This window comes from Canis aureus, chromosome 6, assembly GCF_053574225.1.
Source record: "Canis aureus isolate CA01 chromosome 6, VMU_Caureus_v.1.0, whole genome shotgun sequence".
Taxonomy (NCBI): domain Eukaryota; kingdom Metazoa; phylum Chordata; class Mammalia; order Carnivora; family Canidae; genus Canis; species Canis aureus.
The window spans coordinates 18,807,039-18,827,699 of record NC_135616.1 but is presented as its reverse complement, the minus strand read 5'-3'; the positions used below and the strand labels follow the sequence as shown (position 1 = coordinate 18,827,699).

Sequence of the window (20,661 nt, the reverse complement as noted above, 5' to 3'; positions counted from 1 at the left end):
GTGGTGAGCTCTTCCAACTCAGGAAGGAAAACATATTGGGAATCTGTTTCTCAGATGGCACCTTCCTGGAGGGTTTGCAAGGGTAATTTTCAATGTGTTAAATTTTTTTTCTGTGCCAACTTTCCAACCTCTTTCCTGCCTTCCCCTCACACCATTTCACTCCCTGGCAAGCATCTTATGCAGAGTCCAAAGGGAGGTCTCCTACCTGCAGCCCTCAATGTAAACCTGGGGACACACCTGTTCAGACATGGACAGAGAAGGCTGGCCAGTTTAGGCAACAGGCCTCACACCAGCTGCAGGCAGAGCAGAAGCTAGGAAGAAAGTCCAGACTGCTATTAGAAAGCAGGCACTAGTCCGTGTGGAGACAGGATGTGGGGCTGAGTTCTGCATTGGGCATAGGGAGTGAGAGAAAGGGGCAGGGGGCCTGCTGTAAATGGGCACAGACTTTAGCAGTGGCCCCAGCCGGTAATCAGCCCTGGCACCTGGGATGTCAGGTGTTCACCAGTCAGATCTGGACTTCTTCCCATGTCAGAGAGCGAGTAGAAAAAGAAGGGCTGAAAGTGTGATATGGCAACGGGTGGGGAGGCCAACATTTTCCTAATCGCTCACGTTTTCATAGAAGGAAGGCAGTGAAATTAGAAAGAGGGTGAAGGGAGGAAGTTTCACTTTTAGTTCTATTTTTAAGGGGATTGCATTTCCAAATGACTTCTCAGAATAGAATCTACGTGGAGAGTTCATTGGCTCCTCAAGCTGCCCAATCATGAGCTGGCCATGCCTACCTCCCCAACCCTACTACCACCATGGAACCTGCTCTCTGGCTTTGCGTCCCATCTGTGTAAGAAATGTCAGAATCCAGCTCTGGGCAGGAACCTGGAAGTCATTCTGCACTTTGTCCTCTTCTTCACCTGCCACACACTATCCATCAGCGAGCTAGTCCATAGTACCTTCCAGATACTTCTTGAATCAATTCACTCTTCTCATCCCACCTCCCTATCCAAGGCTCAGCTCTCTGGATGACTTGGAGCAGCTTCATAATTGATTTACCTCTCCCACCCTTTCCCCCTCTCATCCACTCTCCATGTCGAAACCAGGGACACACTTTCTCATTAGATTTTTTATTTTGAGATCATGGGAGATGCTCAGGCAGTTGCAAGAAATAATAGATCCTATGTTACCCAATTCCGCCCAGTAGTAACATCTTGCAAAATGATAGTACAACAGCACAACCAGGATATTGACCTTGATATAATCAAGGCACAGAACATTTCCATCATGGCAAGGATCCCTCCTGTTGCTCTTTAATAGATCTACCCTTCTGCCTTTTTCCCTCCTCCCATCTCCCAACCCATCCCTCACCAAGGAACACTTTTTGAAAAAAACTGACTTTTTTTTCAGTCATGACTTGCTTCTGCTTACAACTCTACAGAGGCTTCCCATTCATTGTTCACAGAGCAAAGCAGCACATCCTTGTCAGAGTCTATGAGGCCCAGAAGGCTCCACCCCCCCCTGCTCCCCACCACTGGACTCTCCTCTGCACATATGCCCTACAGGGCTTTTCTTACTTCCACAAGCACACCGTCTTCTTGCCCTCTTCAAAGAGACCGATCTATTTAATGCTCTTTTCTTGGCCTTTATTTGTCGTTAGGGCTCATTGTATTCATTGTTGAGCCATCCCTGCCTAGTCCAGCTTAGGTTTGCCTGTACCCTGAGATTCTCCCCATGGTCACACACAGTACATTTGTAATTATTTGTCTCCATTGTGTAGCACTGTATACCCAACTGTTGGTTACACGTGCTTTCGGCAGCAGGTGTTGGAATACACCTTAAATTAATGGAGATTAATCTGTAGTACCTTCCAGATACTTCTTGGAAGTACATAATCTCCTTAAATTAATGGAGATTTGTTTTTCTTTTCTCACATTAGAAATCAGAGGTCCATGAATAGCTGAAGAGGGAAGCCTGTTACTGACAGGGGTATGTGCCCAGTGGTGTCTTCAAGGACCAGAACTCTCTGTCTGTTTGCTTTTCCATCTTTAGTGTTGACGTTTTGGCCTCGCACTTGTCCCCTCAAGGTCATAAAGTGCTTGCCACAGCCCCAGGCATCACTTCCTCATTCAAGGCAGAAAAAAAATAGGTGAAAGCCTTTTTAACTCACAAGATATTGTCCTTGTCAGAAAATTCCCCAGTAGACTTTCCCTTTAGAGGGCATTGGCTAGAAAGGGATATTTTTCTTTTTTAGCCTCTATAGAAAAAATGAGCAAGGGATAGGGGCTGGGAATAGCTGTTGGGGAAGCTGGCCAGCAGTGACTGTGGCACTAGCTCAGCCCTGGCACATACTAAGCATGTGAATATTTATGGCATGAGTGAATGAATGCATGGATGGATACATAAATGAATGAAATAAGTCCCGCATTCAAACCAGATTCTGGTTCCTACCCCATACCCGGTCATATACTTGCTTACATTCAAACTGGAGATCTTATGTATATATCAGGACTCTCTACTTTGTAAGAGTCTCACAGGCAGGGACATTTTTATATTATTCTAAAGGACATTGTGTGCTGGGCACATAATAATTACTTAGTATTAATTACCTTAAATATGGCAGAAAAGGGTCAAAAGAGTCACAGGAAGCCAGAAGCTAAATGTAAGTAGGCAGGACACTAATTTATAGGATAAAAGGGCACATATAAAACGTGTGTATAATACCATCATCCTAAGAAACTTATGAGGGTAAAATATTAATTTGTAATCTCATGATTAAAAAAGATACAGATTCCTGGAAATACAAAACAACTGATGGGGAATTACAGTTAGTACATGATAACAGCCATTTGTTATGAGTTGCAGTATGTTCCAGAAATGGAGCTAGGTATTTCGAACATATTTAAATGTAGCAGGTGTTATTCTTTTTCTTCAAGAGCATCCAAGTTAGATGCTGAGAGATGGACTTCCTCACGGGAGTTAAGCTGTGGCTGATCCCGGAGGACAGTCCCCTGAGGCTTCACCCACTGGGCTAGGATGGGGATGGTTGCCTGAACCTTTCGAGCTCCCTGAGGATGCCAGAGCCCTGTAAGATGTGCTATCTATCAGTTCCTAGTGCAAAACATACCTGTTAATTGGCCAAGGATTTAGCTGTAGCCCACGCTTGGGGAAAAAGACAAAAAGCTTGTTAAATGAAACTCTCGTCTCTCAAGGCCCTGAGATGTTTCCCACAGAACCTCTGGGCGACAGGCTGTACATCCATGACAGAGTGTTCTGGAACCTAGAGGAGCAGCAGGAGGAGAGTGCAAGCCAAAGTGACCATTCAGCTCCCATGGCTGATGGTGGGATTGAAGCAGCTTGTGCCGACCACAAATATAGACGTGCACGCAGAGGAGCCCTCAGACTGCCCATCCCCGAACAACCCAAGTTGTGTTGTGTTCCTCATCCAAGTCGATTTCCTGACTTGGAAGAGGGGACATGGCATGAGGAGAGAATCTGCCTTAACTGGGTTTGCCAGGGAAAGAGTTCCTTGATTTCTGGCTTCCCTCTCCAGTTATTCAATGCAAGGTTGAGCCAATGTGTGCAACGTTGACGTCACAGTGTCCTACACCCCTTGAAATGCCATCTTGCAAATGTGCTGTCTGAGCTGGATACCCACTTAGCAACTTAGATAATTTCATATTTCACAACACCATTGAAGTGGCAGCTGCTTATGCCCTCCTCCCTCTGAAAGCCATCGGAATCTATTCTCTAATAAGTGATTGTAGAACTTCCCTGCGCTGTTATATTATGGAGATGACTGTCCTCCTTCCCTTCATTCTCCCCTCCTCCCAGTGACACTGACTTGTTCATCTTTGCTCTGTTTTCTGTGTTGTACAAGTGGTCACACACACACACACACACACACACACACACACAGTTGTGATTCCCAGTACACCAAGAGTCCAGAACTTTGGTTCCCTTTTTCATGGGGAACCACAAAAAAATTACATTTTTCTAGCCTTTTATTCTGAGCATCTTTGGTCAGTGTCCTCTGTTGCTAGCATCTTTTATAGTCTCTGATGACTACCCTTCCTAGATTTAGAAAAATTCACTAACACACAGCCCACAACTTATCTATCCCTGCCTTAAGTTTAAAAATGTATTAGTTATTTCTAATAACCTTTATGCACATTGTACAAAATTTGAATACATATACAGGCAAAAAAAGTTTAAACCCCATGTTCCCACCCCTCGGAGATTGCCAAGTGAAAAACCTTAGCACACGCATGGCCTTCTGGATCTTTTCCTATCCTTATTTCAGACAATAATCTCTACCTTCCTATTTCAATAAAATCTAATTTTCTCTAACACTGGAACCATATTCACATTTCCCAGGCTGACCCCAAAATGTCCTTTGCAGATGTCTTTTCCAGGATGGTATCTGCTATAAGAGAACATATTGAATCCAGTTATGTTCCTTCCTTTTATTACCTAGCATAGTCTGTCACTTTTCATATGGTGCCGACTTGCTGAAGAAACTGGGCCAGGTGCCCCGCAGAATGCCCCCCTTCTGGATTTGTCTGGCTGCCTTGTCCTGTGTAGTTTAGTTCACTACTCTAGCCTCTGATTGCCTGTAAACTGCAAGTCATGTCTGAAGGCCCGACAGGTTTAGATTAAACATTTTGGTGAGAATACATCTCTAGTGATATTGTGCACTTCATATTGCATCATGTTAGTAATCATATGTGCTCGAATGCTAGCACATTCGTTAATGATGCTAGGACTGACCATCAATCAGGGTGACTTCTGTGTCCCTTAGGTTGCAACAAGAATGACCCCGGTCAAGCTTAGAGTTTCTCATCTTGCACTATTAACCTTTTGATCCAAATAAATTATCTGTGGCAGGGCTATCCTGTGCATCATAGGATGTTGTGCAGTATCCCTGGCTTCCACGCACTGCAAGCCAGTAGCACCAACCCCCTCTCTCGTTTATGACAACCCAGAATGTCTCCAGACTTTGCTAAACGTCATCTAAGGTCAAAATCAGCCCTAGTTGAAAACCAGAAAGAGAGGAAGGAAGTTTTTATGGGAAGGATACTAGCTTATCTCATAGAATTAGCAGGAGCATTCTCTCAGAGGTGGAAATACCAGGGCAATTCTGAGGACCTCAGTCATGGGAATTTGGGGCTTTCAGGAGTGAGGCCCATGGCTCTGCTCCAACAATGCCCTGGGTTTCCTTCCCCTTCCTTGGTTGAACAGAGATCATCTAATTGGCTCAAGTGGCTCCCGTGCTTATGCTTTAGCCAATCAGCTGTGGCAAGCAGACATGGCTTATAGGCACTCACTCCAGAGAAGACAGAGTGGTGAGCCGGGTAGACCCCCAAGAAATCTCTTCTCTGGGACCCAGGAGAGTGGCCACTTAGGGTGGCTGCTCCAGTCATAGTCTCAGCTGCTGCCTCCTAGTATTTGCGTCTCTGGTGCAGAGATTATTACTCCCAGTACCCCTGCCCAGGGCCACTTCTCTCCCTCTCCCAAAGACACTCCCTTAGAGGCAAGGCTAGCTATAGCAACCAAAGAGGACTGGGAGGCAGGCGGAACAGCCAGCCAGCAGTCTGGGCACCATCTCAGATAACATCTCTAGCCCCTGCCCACGCCCCACTCTACACATCGGGCCCAACTCCTACAGTTAGTATTCAGGGGACTTGCCAAGGCAGGGTGTGGCTTCAGAATGCAGAGTGATCTGCTCCCCAACGCTGCCACAAATACCCCGTCATTATCACCTTACCTTTCTCTAGGAGATTTGGAGGCAATGGGGGATGGAGACCGTGGTCAGGTAGAGAAGGGACACCTTGCCGCTGCTTCTGGTTCCTTCACTAGCCATCAGGATAAATCTTGGCTGGATATCCTCCCCCCAGAAAAACAAGAATAGTCAGGAGAAGCAGGCAGTTGGTGCTGCTGGAGGGGAAGGAGGCCTCCTGGCCAGAAGTTTCACATGGTGGCAGAGGAAAAGGAGTAAGTGGGCCAGTCTTTCTGGGCTTTGAAGAAAAGAAAGGAGGTTAGGGGGTGGGAGGGATGAATGGCAAGAACAAAGAGGAGTTTAGGGCAGTGCAACTACCCTGTATGGTATGGTAACGGGTAGGTCCATGTCCGTTGTACATTTGCCCAAACCCAAAGAACGCACAAGGGCAAAAGTGAATTCCAGTATAAATCATGGGCTTTGGGTGATTGTGCAGGTTCAGCAGCTGTAACAAATGCACCACTATGGTGGGAGATGTTGATAATGAGGAGACTGTGCAGGGTATGGGAAATATCTGTACTCTCCCCTCTATTATTCATTTATTTATTTATAGATTTTATTTTGTTTATTTTTAAAGAGAAAGCAATTGGGTAGGGTGCAGGGGAAGAGCCCCACTGAGCATGGAACTCCAAGCAGAGCTCCATTTCATGACCCCGAGATCACAACCTGAGCGGAAACCAAGAGTCAGAAGCTTAACTGACTGAGCCACCCAGGAGTCCCTTTCCCCTCAATTTTAACTATGAACCTAAAACTGCTATAAAAATATCAAGTCCTCTTAAAGAAAAAAGTATGGCAGAGCCAGGGAAATTAAGAATTTTAGACACTCCAGACCTGAAATACTGGAAAAACTATGGTGACCCACCTCACACCAAAAAAAAAAAAAAAAAAAAAAAAAAAAAAGAAGAAGAAGAAGAAGAAGAAAGCAAAGAAACAAACAAAAAATCTGAAAAAATTTAAAATGAAAAGAAGTTAAATCCTGCAGAGATGGTTTTTCTTTTTTCAAGACTACTACCTGGAGTCTATTTTTGAAATATAAACTATAAAGTTCTTCATTTTCCTCGTTTTCTCAGTGCCCCTGCCTTGTGGGTCCCCTGATGTACATACCCTGCCTTCTGGAGAGCTAAGTACTGCTTGGGAACTCCTGGGATGACCTGGATGCATTCCCCAGAGAAAATCCCTCTTTGTCCCCATGGTACAAAGTCTAGCACGGCATCTGGCACATGAATGGATTTTAAAATGAACAAGTGACTGAGTTGCCTTTTAAATGCAAGGATGTGCCAACTACTGTGTAAAACTTCAAGGCCATTAGAAGTTAAATAAACCTCTGAACTATTCGGTGAAACCAGTAAATGTGTGTGGCAGGCTGAATAATGACCCCCAAGGGGGTCCACATTCTAATCCCCAGAATATATTACTTTATGTGGCAAAAGGGATTTTGCAGATGTGATTAAGAGTCTTGAAATGGGGAGATTATCCTGGATAATCCAGGTGGGCCAGTGGAATCACAAAGGTCCTTATAAGTGAAAGAGAGAAGGAGGAGGGTCAGGGTCAGAGTCAGAGAAGATGTGATCAAGGAAGTATTGTGATTGTTGGCCACAAGCCAAGGAATGCAGGCAGCCTCTGGATGCTGAGAAGGGCAAGGAAAGCCATTGTCCCCTACAGGCTTCTGAAGGAAGGCAGTCCCGCGGGGAGCTTGATGCTAGCTAGCCCTAAGACCCACCTCAGACTTCTGACCTCCAGAACTACAAGAGTGACTCTGTGTTGTTTTAAGGCAACCGAATATGTGGTAATTTCTTACAGCAGCGATTGGAAACCAATACACGGTCTATATCCCTTTTCTTCTTCTAGGGAGATGTTTTCTGATTTCCAGATATTTAATCAAGAAGTAAGCTTTTGAAACATGGTCAATTTGCATTTTGGAGTTTACCCATATTTTCCTTCTTGTTCCATGTACCTATCTCTGGGGTCTTAGCAAAGCTCAATGTATTTGTCTATAAAATGGGATCTTGATATTTCTATGCCTCAAAAAAACCACTGTAAATCTCCCCCAAAAATTATTTTAAAAATATGTATTCTAGGATTTTAAAATTATTTAAACATGATAATGGGTCTAAATAATCTGTTTTCCTTTATCTGGATATGATAAGCAAGCTAAGCAAGAAATATGAATGATGCTTTCTTAATTGGAGAAGATAAAACTGGCACAGAAGCTAGGGCAGAGGAATGACGGTGTCTAGTATATTCTGGAATTGCTTTGCCAAAAGCAAATGTGGATGCTTTGGGTTCATTTCCCTCAAAAGAAAATCTGGGGCCAGGGGCACCAGGATGGTTCAGTCGGTTGAGTGTCTGACTCTTGGTTTCGGCTCAGGTCATGATCTCAGGGTCCTGAGATCGAACCCTGTGTGAGGCTCCACACTCAGCTCAGAGTCTGCTTGAGAGATTTTCTCTCCCCTTCTCCCTCTGCCTCTGATCCCTTCCTCCCCCTACTCATGCTCTCTTACCCTCTCTCAAATAAGCAAATAAAATCAGAAAGAAAAAAGAAAGAAAGAAAAGAAAGAAAGAAAGAAAAAAAAAACATCTAGAGCCAAACCTTCTGCTGCTGCCCCATAAAGTTCTGCTGATTTCTGCCTCATACCTTGGGGATAAGAGACTGAGTTGTCTAGAGGTTGTAAAAGCCAAAGAAAGGAACAGTGGGTGTTGCCAGATAGGAACCAGAGTGTAAGGAAAGAAGATTTCAAAAGATTCAGAGAGTAGAAGGAGACAAGCACAAGGTCAGAGAGTTCTAAAGAGAAACTTGATAAACTCTAAAATATATGGGATTTAGGCAATAAAATTAACTGATGCTGATTGAGGAAAGGAAGGAGGACGAGGTTCCTAAGGAAGGCAGCCGGGGGCACTGGTTCTCTGACAAGCTAAGACTGGAAGCGTGTGTTAGGAAGTAGAGAAAGATGAATATAAAGGAACCTGCCAAGAAAACCAATGGCCAGTGTGAGCTTAACCATGCAGAAAATGGTAACACCAACAAGAAGGGCCTTTTTAATTCTTGAGCTGGCAGATGCTGGGAGGTAAGTCGGCCTCGAGGGGGCGATGGCCAAGTGGAGCCTGGGTGCTCGGCTACCCCCCAGCGTCTGCTGCCCCCACGCAGACAGCACTGTGCCCGGACACCAGGAGGAATGACATAGTAAAGGAAGAGATGGAGCCAGATGGTCAAGTAGAGATGGGCAAGAGGACCTGGTGGCCTGAGGTAGCTCAAAGCTAGGCCCCTGAGATACATCCCAGGGCATACGATGACCTTCAGGGGACCCCTTTAACCTACACATTAAAAACCACTGGCAGGATCCTGGAGCAATCACTGAGCAGGCCACAAGTCTGATAAGGGCCAGTGTTTCCCTATTTTTCCAAGAGCAGGGAGTGATGAACATGAGCAGCACCATACAGGGAGGCTCTCTGTCAGTCCATGGCCAGACCTCAGGGTGGATTACCCATGTGGCTTGTGAACTCAGAGGGAAAAAAAAAGTGTTGAGAATTTAGAGTCAGCATAGAGGATTTGTAGCTCTGTCCTGCCAGCCTTATTACCTTCAGGTTATGGTGGACAAACTGGTGGATCAGGACATTGCCCTGGATGTAGGCTCAGAATATCGGGCCCGGTAGTGACTTTTTTTCTTTTCTTTTCTTTTTTTTTTTTTTTAAGATTTTATTTATTTATTCATGAGAGACACAGAGAGAGAGAGAAGCAGAGGCATAGGCAGAGGGAGAAGCAGACTCCTCGCAGGGAGACAGACACTGGACTCAATCCCAGATCCCAGGATCATGCCCTGAGCCAAAGGCAGGTGCTCAACCATTGAGCCACCCAGGCGTCCCCTGGTAGTGACTTTAATGTGATTTATTCCTCTCATTTTATAGATAAGGAGACTGGAAAACAATTAAGGAGAATCTCTGGGTAGTAGGGAGACTTGGGTCCCTCCCACATGTCCAGCCTTCCCATTGGAGGCCCCTCCAAACACACGGTATTTCAACCAGACACCCAGCAAATGCTGCAACTGTGGACTGGTTGATCTCAGAATTATAGACTTTATAACTGTTCAAATAGCCAGAATCCAGAACCTTAATTTATTACCTGAGCCATCAGCCTGAACCAAGGCCTGCATGTAGCCCTGTCCTGTCATTACATTTAAGAAATGATTCACATGCAGAAACAGAACATCCGGTTCAAAATGACAAAAAAAAATGAGAGAGCAGAGCACTGGGAGAAAGAATCCACATTTTCTCAGTATATTGGAATGAATTCAGAACCCACAGTAGGCAATTTGAAGAAGGATAAATAGTGGAGATTTAAAATTGTTCACAAATGCTGTAAGAGGAGGACCTAGCTCGAGAGCAGCTCTTGGGAAAGGTGTAGAGACTCCACTGGAAGCAAAATGTAAACTGGCTGGGTAATAGGACAGACAAGAAAGTTAATACAGCCTTATGCTGGGAGGTACGCAGAATAACGGCCCCCCAAAGATGTCCACATCATGATTTCTGGAAGCCCAGGAATATGTCACCTTACATTGCAGAAAGGACTTTGCAGGTGTGATAAGTTAAGGGTCTTGCTATGGGGAGATCATTGTGAGTCATCCAGGTGGGTCCAGTGTACTCACAAGGGTCCGTCCAAGTGAAAGGAGGAGGCAGGAGGATGTGACTCCTCAGAGTCAGAGAAGATATGACCTTAGTGGAGGCGAGAGTGATATGGGACCACAGGCTGAGGAATGCAGGCTGCTTCTGCAAGCTGAAAAAAGGCAAGGGCATGGATACTCCTCTGGAGTTTCCAGAAGAAACACCACCTTAATGATCCATTTTAGGCTTCCAGCTTCCAAAACTGTAAGAGAATAAATGTGTGTGGTTTTAAGCCACGCAGTGTGTGGTAAGCGTTGCAGCAGCCATCGGAGATGAATGCAGGCTGCTTTAAGAGTGGTTAGAATGTCCGGCCAAGCGAAGGTTTTACAGCACACTCATTAGGTCACCTCTGAAATGTTAGGTTCACTTCCGGTTTGGGTTTTAGAAGTATGTTGACAAAGTCAAGCACGTAGCAGATGTTGAAGGACCTCTAAGTCATAACAAATGAGAAAGACCTGAAAAGATTGGGTATTTTCAGCCTGAATGGTAGTAAGACATAACCATTGTCTTCAAATGTAAGAAAGGTTCATGTGTCACAGAAAGTTCAGGATCACTGTAGCCTCAGATAGCAGAATCTGAATAAGTTGGAACTACAGGGAAAATCAGGTCACTCTAACCAAGAAGTGTACAGAAGTTTAACCAGAGCGTCCAACAAAGTCGATGCTGTGGCCTGTTAGTAGTAAGCTTCCCGCCACTGGAAGCATCTAATCAGAGGCTAACGGTCACTATTCAGCAGTGTTTGAAAGAATTCCTCCATAAAGGCCAAGGTTGGTCAATAAGACTGCTCTAGGCAGCCTCAGATTTGAAGACTGGATGACACATTTGCACTGGAGTCCGGATTCTTCCTTGTGCTAAAATTTTTCATTCTCAGAGGAAAATAAAAAGCAGTAGCAGAAGCTCTCACTTCTATTGCTTGTGTGACTGTCGGTGCTGTTTTTAAATCTCCTTGAGAGCTGTCATCTTGACAAGTAAGTACAGGACTGAGGTCGCTAACTCACAGCTGATGTACTTCAGAGACAGCTCGGTCCCCACACAGGGGTCCCAGGTACCCGGGAGGAACCCCCAGTCTCCCCACGCCTGCCCTGCAGCCGGCCAAGGGGGCCTCGGTTCTGTCTCTGTCCTGTCTTCAGAGTGGCCACTCCTCAGCTTCGTTCTCACCTCCTCAAAGCCAACCGTACGTCCTGCAGGTCGGGAGGTGAAGCAGGTGCCAGTCCGTGCTCCTCTCCAGCGGGGAACCCAGACTCCTGTAGGACTGGGGTTGCCGGGAGAAGGCAGGATGCAGAAGCGGTCCGGGCGCTGAGTGGCTGGGACAGCACCTTCACCTGGCCCGGATGTCTCGACACAGAAAGTGGAAGATGCAGCTGGGGGCCCACTGGCACTGTCTTACCCCACCTCTCCACATTTTTCTCTGGAGGCCCCAAATAATGCTGCTGCTGCTGCTGCTGCTGCCTTTGTTGCTTAATTTGCAAGAAAAAGAGCAAAGTGCCACCTAAAACCGGTTTTCCTGTGGTCATCCTCTCCACGTGCCACCCCATCCAGATGGCAGGGGCCTCCGTCCGGCAACACTCGGGCCCTGGGCTCCCGGTGTCGGCCCTGCTGCAGGCACCAGGCTCCAGGCATCACCTGCCAGCTCCAGCCCCGGGAAGGTTGGCAGACACGCCCGTGTCAGCTCATTAAAATGTTCTCAGTCAACAAGCTGGGACAAGTGTCCACTTGCCTCACACCCAGAGATGATTGTGGTCATAGCTACGTGTAGGCATAATATTGACCCGCTTGCTAATATCATTCCTACCTCGCTGCCTCCTCCTCCACCTCCTTAGTCCTCCCATTCAGTGACTTGTATGTGTGTTTTATTTGTTTTTCTTTAAAGATTTTGCATATTTATTTGAGAGATAGAGAGAGAGCACAAGCAGGGGGAGTGGAGGAGCAGGGGGAGAGGGAGAAGCAGGCTCACCACTGAGCAGTGAGCCCTACATGGGGCTTGATCCTGGGACCCTGGGATCATGACCTGAGCCAAAGGCAGCTGCTTAACTGACTGAGCCACCCAGGCGCCCCTTGTGTGTGTGTTTTAATACCTGCTTGCTAGATTTCTGCTTTAATTCAGTAGATTTTTTTTTAAGGCAAAAGAAAAAGAAACCATGCTCATAGAATGGGTGGCTGTGCTTTCAGAAAGGGATGGGTTTCGTTTCTGCACGTCTATCCTGCAGGGATCATGGGCTAGTTGGCCTCCCTCACTTTAGGATGGCAGCGCAGAGAGCAGCTGAGGGCTGTGCACCCACCGCCCCCAGACCAGCACAGATCGGCACCCACACTTCGGTAAAAGCAGCACTCGGCCTGCAGGTGCCCACCCGCCACCATCTCCAGCCCCGCTCCCACCTCCAGAGGCCCCCTGCCTCCCACAGGAGTCCTCAGCTTCCATGAAGGTGAAGGGGAGCGGGGGCCTCCTGTGAATAGGGCACCTGCGCCTCCCTCACAGCATCCCATGCCTGGCTCCACAGGGAGAATGTAAAGAGGATTCTCATCCCACAGATTTTAAATACCCAGGCACTCTTCTGCTGAAAGAGCAAAGTCATGGGTTCGGCCCTTCTCATCTCAGTTATCTCATCTGCACAATGGAAATAATAATGGTTCCAAGTTCAGGGGCGGTTGTGGGGGTTATAGGACTTGATTTATGGGGAGCATTTAGAATAGGGCCAACCTGGCCCTTAATACCCTTAAGCTCCTTTTATCATGGCTGAATGAATGCATGCACCAATGTGCTGTGCGTGAAACATTTACACACAAATTTGATTATTGAAGTAACAGAGGTGGGGGGAAAAATCACCCCCTTACCTGTGAGCATTTTCAGTGCTTCGTGTTTGTGTTTTGCACTGTGAAATACCTTTTGTTTCCCCCTCAGGACTACACTTTGTTATATGAAGAGGCAAAATATTTTCAGCTTCAGCCCATGTTGTTGGAGATGGAAAGATGGAAGCAGGACAGAGAAACTGGTCGCTTTTCAAGGCCCTGTGAGTGCCTAGTGGTGCGTGTCGCCCCAGACCTCGGAGAAAGGATCACGCTCAGCGGTGACAAATCCTTGATAGAAGAAGTGTTTCCAGAGATCGGCGACGTGATGTGTAACTCTGTCAACGCAGGCTGGAATCACGACTCAACGCACGTCATTAGGTTTCCACTGAATGGCTACTGTCACCTCAATTCGGTCCAGGTATAGCCTTGTCATACACTGTGTGGCGTCAAATGTCGCTCTTAATGCTGTTACTTAACCTTGCCTCCACATAGCGCCTTTCCTCCGGAGAGCTGGGAAACTCTCACGTGGCATCACCTCTGTTGGGTAGGTAACTGTGTGCACCTGCTACGCACTCATTCAATCCACAGGTGTCTGTTAAACATCTACTATGTGCCCAATGCTGGTATGAGCACTGGAGATCTAGAAGATGAAGAAAGAAACGATAGCTCTATTCTCACGGAATTTACCTTCTGAGGAAGGATGGGACGGGGGAGAGCGGCACAGGGGGGCGGTGGGTGAATGCAGCAAACAGTAATCAACAGAAATGTTGGTCAGGTAGCAAGAAGAGGATGGAGTCTCCCAGGCAGAGGGACCAGCAAGGTGTGACAACTCTGAGGTAGGAGTCTGCTTGGCATGTTGAGGAGTTATCAGGAGAGCCCATGTGGCTTGAAGAAAGTGAGTAAGGCGTAGTGCGTGCTGAGACACGAAGCCAGCAGGTGGCCAGGGACAGATCGTGGTTTGCCTCTTGGGCGGTGGTAAGCACGCTGGGATTTTTTGTTTCAGTTTCTTGTGGTTTTGAATTATTTGCTTGTGTGAGTAAAATGGAAAGCCATTTGCGGATTTCGAGCAAAAGTGTGGCATGATGTAACTCACATTCGAAAAATGAAGATTCTAGCAGTAAATGGAAAACGGCAAGCAACCAGTTAGCAACCTTTAAGAAGGGTCCGATCCTGAGTATCTTGAGTGTAGTAGAGCTAACAAGGTTTCTGACAATGGCTGCAGGTTCTAGGAGGCCAAGGGTGACTAAGATTGTTGACAGAGGAACTGGGTGAATGGAATTGCTATTTTCTGAGACAGAGAAATCTATGGGAGAAGGAGACTTAGGCATAGAATTCAGAAGTTTGGATGACACGTGAGGTGATGTGTCCCTTAGATGCTAGTGGGTATGCTCACCATCTTAACTAATGCATGGCAGCCCTGGGCCAAGTGTTGTACGTGCCTTGTCTTCTTAGAACAGGTAAGTACTGAGTCCTCTGTCTTGCTGAGGAGAAAGTAGAGGTATACCTGGGTCTTGGCTCCAGGTCTATGTGACTCAAAATGATTTGAAGTCAGTGGAATAAGGGCTTGGGGTTTCCCCCTATTCCTCTTCTTAATTGGGATGGGGCCATGATTTTGTTCAGAATAGACCCAATGAAACCTCTCCCACAGCTCAAAGACTAGAAGTGCCCACTCTACCATTCTGCCCCCTGAAGATTGTTCCACAACTATTTATAATTTTTAAAATTTATAAACAGATGTCTGAGAACAGAACGGCAGGAGACACTGGCAGAAGCAGTGTCGCAGGAGCGCAGGAGAGAGAGCCAGGTGCTCTTAGGCAGTGTGGCAGCCGTTATGTTGGATGGGGCCAGAGGTGCACCCCGCACCACCCTGTGTTCCTGAGCAGGGTCCCCGCTATTTATCACAGCCTCTAAAGCTCTGAAAGCCTTTCACGTCCCCCACACACAACCTGCCCCAGCTTCCCTCCAGATGGAGGGAGGGGCAGCACCCATCAGAGCCATGACAGCATTGCTTCCCTAGGGCCCCATCTCTCACACAGAAGCCCAGCCCCACCACTCAGGCCACTGAATAAATTCACATGCCTGACAAGTTTCCCAGTTATTCAAGTCTCATCAGATGTGGACATTTTCATCTGGATTAAGATCATCAGTGACACAGCCTGATGTGACCATGACACAGTCAATGACTCTAGCTTCCTGCTCCACCAACCAAGAAAATAGGCACTTGTCTTCTAGGCTTTTAGGATAAGATGCACAAGAACTGATACTCCCATCCACCCCCAGAAAGATTTTAATATTCTCAAGTGATCACTAATTTTAAGGAATTTTACTATTTACAAATTTATGTTTAAAAAGAAATGGCCAGGGGTGCCTGGGTGGCTCAGTCGGTTAAGCATCTGCCTTCAGTGTAGGTCATGATCCCGAGGTTCCTGGGATCCAGCCCTACATCAGGCTCCCTGCTCCTCGGACAGCCTGCTTCTTCCTCTCCCTCTGGCTGCCACTCCCCCTGCTTGGGCTCTCTCCCTCCCTCTGTCAAGTAAATAAATAAAATCTTTAAAAAAATAAAAATAAATGGCCAAGGAGTGTGGCTATTTGCGTGACATGGAAATAAGCTTTGACCGCATCAAGGTAACATTGAATAATATGGAATAATGATAACATAATGATAACATCTGGAATAATGATATTAGCTCTATCAGATGCCTGGGTAGGAAGCTTCGGGATTTCCCTACTTAACAATTTAGCAACCTAACAACACTGCAAGACAAACAGTACCAGAGTTAGGTGCTTCATTGTTCACAGCTTCTTCTACCTCGGTAATTCCTGTCCTTATCAAGGCAAAGAATCCTTTTCAGTGCAGTGGTTTAGCCAAGCAAACTGGAGTTTTTCTTGCTGGCGGGCTACATCCCTGCCTTTGCTGGGGAAATCGTAGAGTGGGCTCTTGGGTCCTCACCTTTTTATTGACTTGCCACCAAAGTACATCTTGATTTTGAGCTCAGGGATTGTTTCCTTCATCCTGTCCCTTTGCTGACTGGTGTGCGTATGTATTGTGAATATAGCTACAGACACAGAGTGCTGCAGGGTACAATGTTCATTTTGTTCTCATAAGGACTTTTTTTTTTTTTTTAATTTGCCAGCATTCAAAGTTTGAGTTTTTAGAAAGCATCCTGTATTGTTTTCCAATCTCTAGTTAGCTCTTTCGCAAAATAGCAAATTATATTCCACATAGAAGTAGGCGACCAAATAATAATAATTTTTTAAAGATTTTACTTATTTATTCATGAGAGACACACAGAGAGAGAGGCAAACATAGGTGGGGGAGAAGCAGGCTCCCTGTGGGGAGCCCGATGTGGGACTCGATCCTAGGACTCCAGGATCACGACCTGAGCCAAAGGCAGATGCTCAACCACTGAGCCACCCAGGCATCTCAAACTAATAATAATTTGAAGAGAAATAGTAAGAGCTCACTTTACAGTAAGTACATTTTGAAAGTTATTTAATACCATTTCACTTCATCCCCCTCAAGAAATTTTGAGCCAGACTTGTTTTTTTAAGTTATGATTGAGTTGTCTTGCCTTTAGAGTGGTATAGCAGTAATTTAATTTTACCCAGAAGCCTAGGGAACATTTGCAAGTCCAGTATCTGCTGGATTTCTAAGGAAATGGTGCTCTAGATAATTTTTCCCTATTTCTGCTTATCTAAGATTGAAGGAGTTGTTTCCGGGATTTAAGACTGTCAGACATGTAGGTGACTGACCCAAGTGTCTTTCTGGCGTCACGTATTTGATTTCAAAATTGAAGAGATTATGAGAAGTGATCATTAAGTGAGAAGTTTAGAATCTCTCTATTTTGGATGTGTTTTCCAACATATAACCACTGCATTTATTCTTGCCTCCCTGAATGCACACATTCATTAATGCACAGGCAATAAATCTATTTCAGATGCCATAAACTTGAAAACCTGTAGATAAACCTCTACTGTCTTCAGCAGCCCATTTGTTCTGCTATTGAAATGATATCCATCTTCCAAACCAAAATATATTAAGTTAGTACTGGCAGCTTTCAACAATGGGGAGTGAGTTGGGAATGAATCACTGGCTGAGTAAATTCAGATAAAATCACTGTCTGGCCATATCATTTATCATATCTCCTAGACGATATCTTAGTGATAAATGAGATTTGAAATGTGAATCCTCTCTTTTGGCAGAGAAGGTAGCGTTGCATGTTGCAAGAAACGTGGCATCTGAGGCCAAACGGACCTGAGTTGGAAACCCAGTTCTATCACTTACAGGCTGGGAGCCTCGGTTTTCCCATGTAGGAAATGGGCTGATCCCCCGCAATGCCGGGTGGTTGTAATCATTAAATGTATCAGTGCGTGCGAGGCAAGCATGGAAAGGCGCATCTGAGGTATTGGAAACGATGGTCCCTCCCTCCTGCCCTTCAGTCTTCGTAAAGGCTCTTCTTTTAAAAGTAGGAACTCGGGGCAGCCCCAGTGGCCCAGCGGTTTAGCGCTGCCTTCAGCCCAGGGCGAAGAGGCATGTCCGCCTCAGCTGGAGACCTGGGATCGAGTCCCACGTTGGGCTCCCTGCATGGAGCCTGCTTCTCCCTCTGCCTGTGTCTCTGGCTCTCTCTCTGTCTGTGTGTCTCTCATGAATAAATAAAATTTAAAAAATAAAAAAATAAAAGTAGGAACTCAAGAGATTTGGGGATCGAGCAAGAGTGACCAGGGCTGCACAAGACCTCAAACTTCAGGACACTTCTTTGGGTGTGTGTGTGTGTGTGGCCAGAGGACCTGTCTCCCCCTAACCCAATGCTTGTCTTGGCCCCGTGCAGGTCCTCGAGAGGTTGCAGCAGAGAGGATTTGAAATCGTGGGCTCCTGTGGAGGAGGAGTAGACTCGTCCCAGTTCAGCGAGTACGTCCTGCGGCGGGAGCTGAGGCGGACGCCCCGCGTGCCCTCCGTCATCCGGATAAAGCAAGAGCCTCTGGACTAAATGGACAGATTTCTTATGCAAAAAGAAAAAAAAAACGTACACAACAAATAACGCAAACAAAAAAGGGACATTTATGTGCAGTTGGGACAGCAAACCAAGTCCTGGACCTAAAATGAATAAAAAGACACATTTATATCCAATAGAGACCACACCTGTATTCATATGGGAACAATTGGAATAGTGATATCCTCAAGGTGTAAAAAAATATATAAATATATATATATGTCAAAAGGTAGGAAATGCAAAAAAAAGGAACAAAAAAATGTTTTAAAAAAGGTGGTAGCTACAGTTGGTGCTGTGATGGCCGTGAAGTGTCCTGGGCCTCCCGAGGCCCCTGACCAATAAACAAGCCATGAGCAGTGAGGACGCATCTCCTTACAGTTTCCATTGCCAACAGCCATCCATCGTTTCTTTTCCTTTGTCTTTCTTTTTCCTTTTTTTTTTTAAAAAACAAAAAAACAAAAAAAAAACACCTTGACTCGAGTTTATTTTGCGTATGGAGGTTTCATGTCCTCTCTTTAGGCGGGGACCGGCAGGACTTCAGAAAACTCTCATGAGCACACTGCATTCGAAAGACATTAGACATGAAATTTTAAATGTAGTTTGTACAGAAGTCACAATTTTTTGTCCGCCTCACAGATGTGAACATTACTTTGTTTTTAAACTGATCAGTTTTGCAAAGGGGCCAGAAATTATTACTTGTTAGAGTTGCTCCAGTTTGAGTCTGCTGCTTTCCTACAATTTTTCAAATTTTATAATGTATTAAATACAATAAACTCTGTTTAAAAAATAAGGCCTGTGTGAAACACACGTGTTGGGATGAGGCTGTATTAAAATGAGATTTTTTTTTTCTTTTTCTAAATGTTCTGTGTCGAACATCAGAAAGAGGCCTAAGAAGCTGAAGCCAGTTTTGAGGTCAAACCCGCTCAAGGATAAAGATGTTGTCATGTGTTCTACACAGTTCTGCTTCCACTCAGCGAGTGTGCTGACCTGTGCTTGGTTACTCTGCTCTGGTTAGCAAGATCATTTTCCTTCTTATGAACCTTTTGTTTTTGAATTTCAGTTATCTGTTGCTGCATGCCAAAACTTAGCAGCTTAGGACAGTTTATCCTCTCTCATGGTTCTGTGGTTCTCCTGAGTGGCCTGACCTTTGCTGGCCTGCCTCTGTGGCACAGGATGTCAGGGGGCGAGGTTGGGCTGTGATGTCCTACATGGCTTTCCCACGGGCTGCCACTGGATACCGGCTTAGGGCCTCTGGGTGTGGCTTGGCCCCGTCCCAGCACGGGAGCTGGGTTCTCAGAGGGAGCGTCCTCAGCACGAGTGTTCCAAGAGGGAGGAAGCGGAAGCCGCCATGCTCCGAAAGGCCAGGCCTGGAACTGCTCTGTGCCCTTCTGGGGTAGTCTGGTGATTCAGGAGATCCAGAGCCAGCCCAGACTCAAAGGGAAGGGAAATAAAATCCACTTCCTGCTGGGGAGAGTGACAAAGAATCTGTAGCCAGCTGGAATCTACCATCACACCTGCCCAAAAAGTCCAAAACATAGGGCATTGTGGCTTTGGAAGAAGTAGGGAAAATCTGAGAGCCAGAATGGTCGCTTTCTTATTAGCCCCAGTGGTACTGAAGTCTCAGTACCACTTTGGAATTAAGCCTCAGCTTTTCCACGGTGTTAGTGATTCCAGAGGCTCCTTTGTGAACCCCGCCATCACCTCTCTTCCCTACTTCCTCTTCCTCATTCCAGACGCTCACAATAAACCTCGCATGATGCTAAGATTGACAGGTAAACTATAATGTGTTTCTGCTGCAGAGACGTTCCTGTAGTGATAGGTGATTTCCATCCTGAACTTTCTTTCTTTTTTTAAATTAAAAAGTCTATGCCTGAGGACACTAGTAATGAAAATATCTCTGGCTTCTGAAACCAAAAGTAAGCTGTTAATGGGTCCTATCACCCCCTGAAACACAGAGACCCAAACCCTGAATGACTCTAATGAATACCAGCCAGTCATGTATTATAATACATATAATATATGTATTATATACAGCTCATCCCCGCTGTACTGAAAGGACAATGAAATTGCGCTCTGATTTTCCTAGTAATCCATTCTCATCAGGCCAAAGTTCCTAAAAGCTTGAGATAAAACAAGCACCCCACTTTGGAACTTTCTACTGGTGGTTGTGATCTGGTAACATTTACCCAGCACTCTCTGTGCAGTTAGCATCATCCCCACAAACGCTGCACAGAATTACATGCATTATTAGCATCCACTTTCTTCTTTTCTAAGTTTTTATGCCCACGTATACAACGACAAGCCAGTTGCACATTCTTTGTCCTAGACCTCTAACCCAACCCAATGCAGGAAACATATCATATGTAATTTTAATACTGGCAGGCCTTATAACATAGATTCCCAGATCTTCCGGAAAGATCTGGTCATTCAAAATATAATTGAGGGCGGCCCAGGTGGCTCAGC

General features: G+C 45.8%; 1 protein-coding gene across 4 annotated transcripts in view; it reads left to right on the top strand.

The window, feature by feature from the left end:
• KCTD1 (potassium channel tetramerization domain containing 1) overlaps nucleotides 1–18,988 on the top strand; it is a 183,706-nt gene extending 164,718 nt beyond the window's left edge. For all 4 annotated transcript variants that reach the window (XM_077900321.1, XM_077900322.1, XM_077900320.1 and 1 more), the window contains exons 4-5: nucleotides 13,320–13,625; nucleotides 18,037–18,988. In XM_077900321.1, the coding sequence (XP_077756447.1) occupies nucleotides 13,320–13,625; nucleotides 18,037–18,195 (465 nt within the window). In that variant the 3' untranslated portion in view covers nucleotides 18,196–18,988. The remainder of the gene's footprint in view (nucleotides 1–13,319; nucleotides 13,626–18,036) is intronic.
• The last annotated feature ends 1,673 nt before the right edge of the window (nucleotides 18,989–20,661 follow it).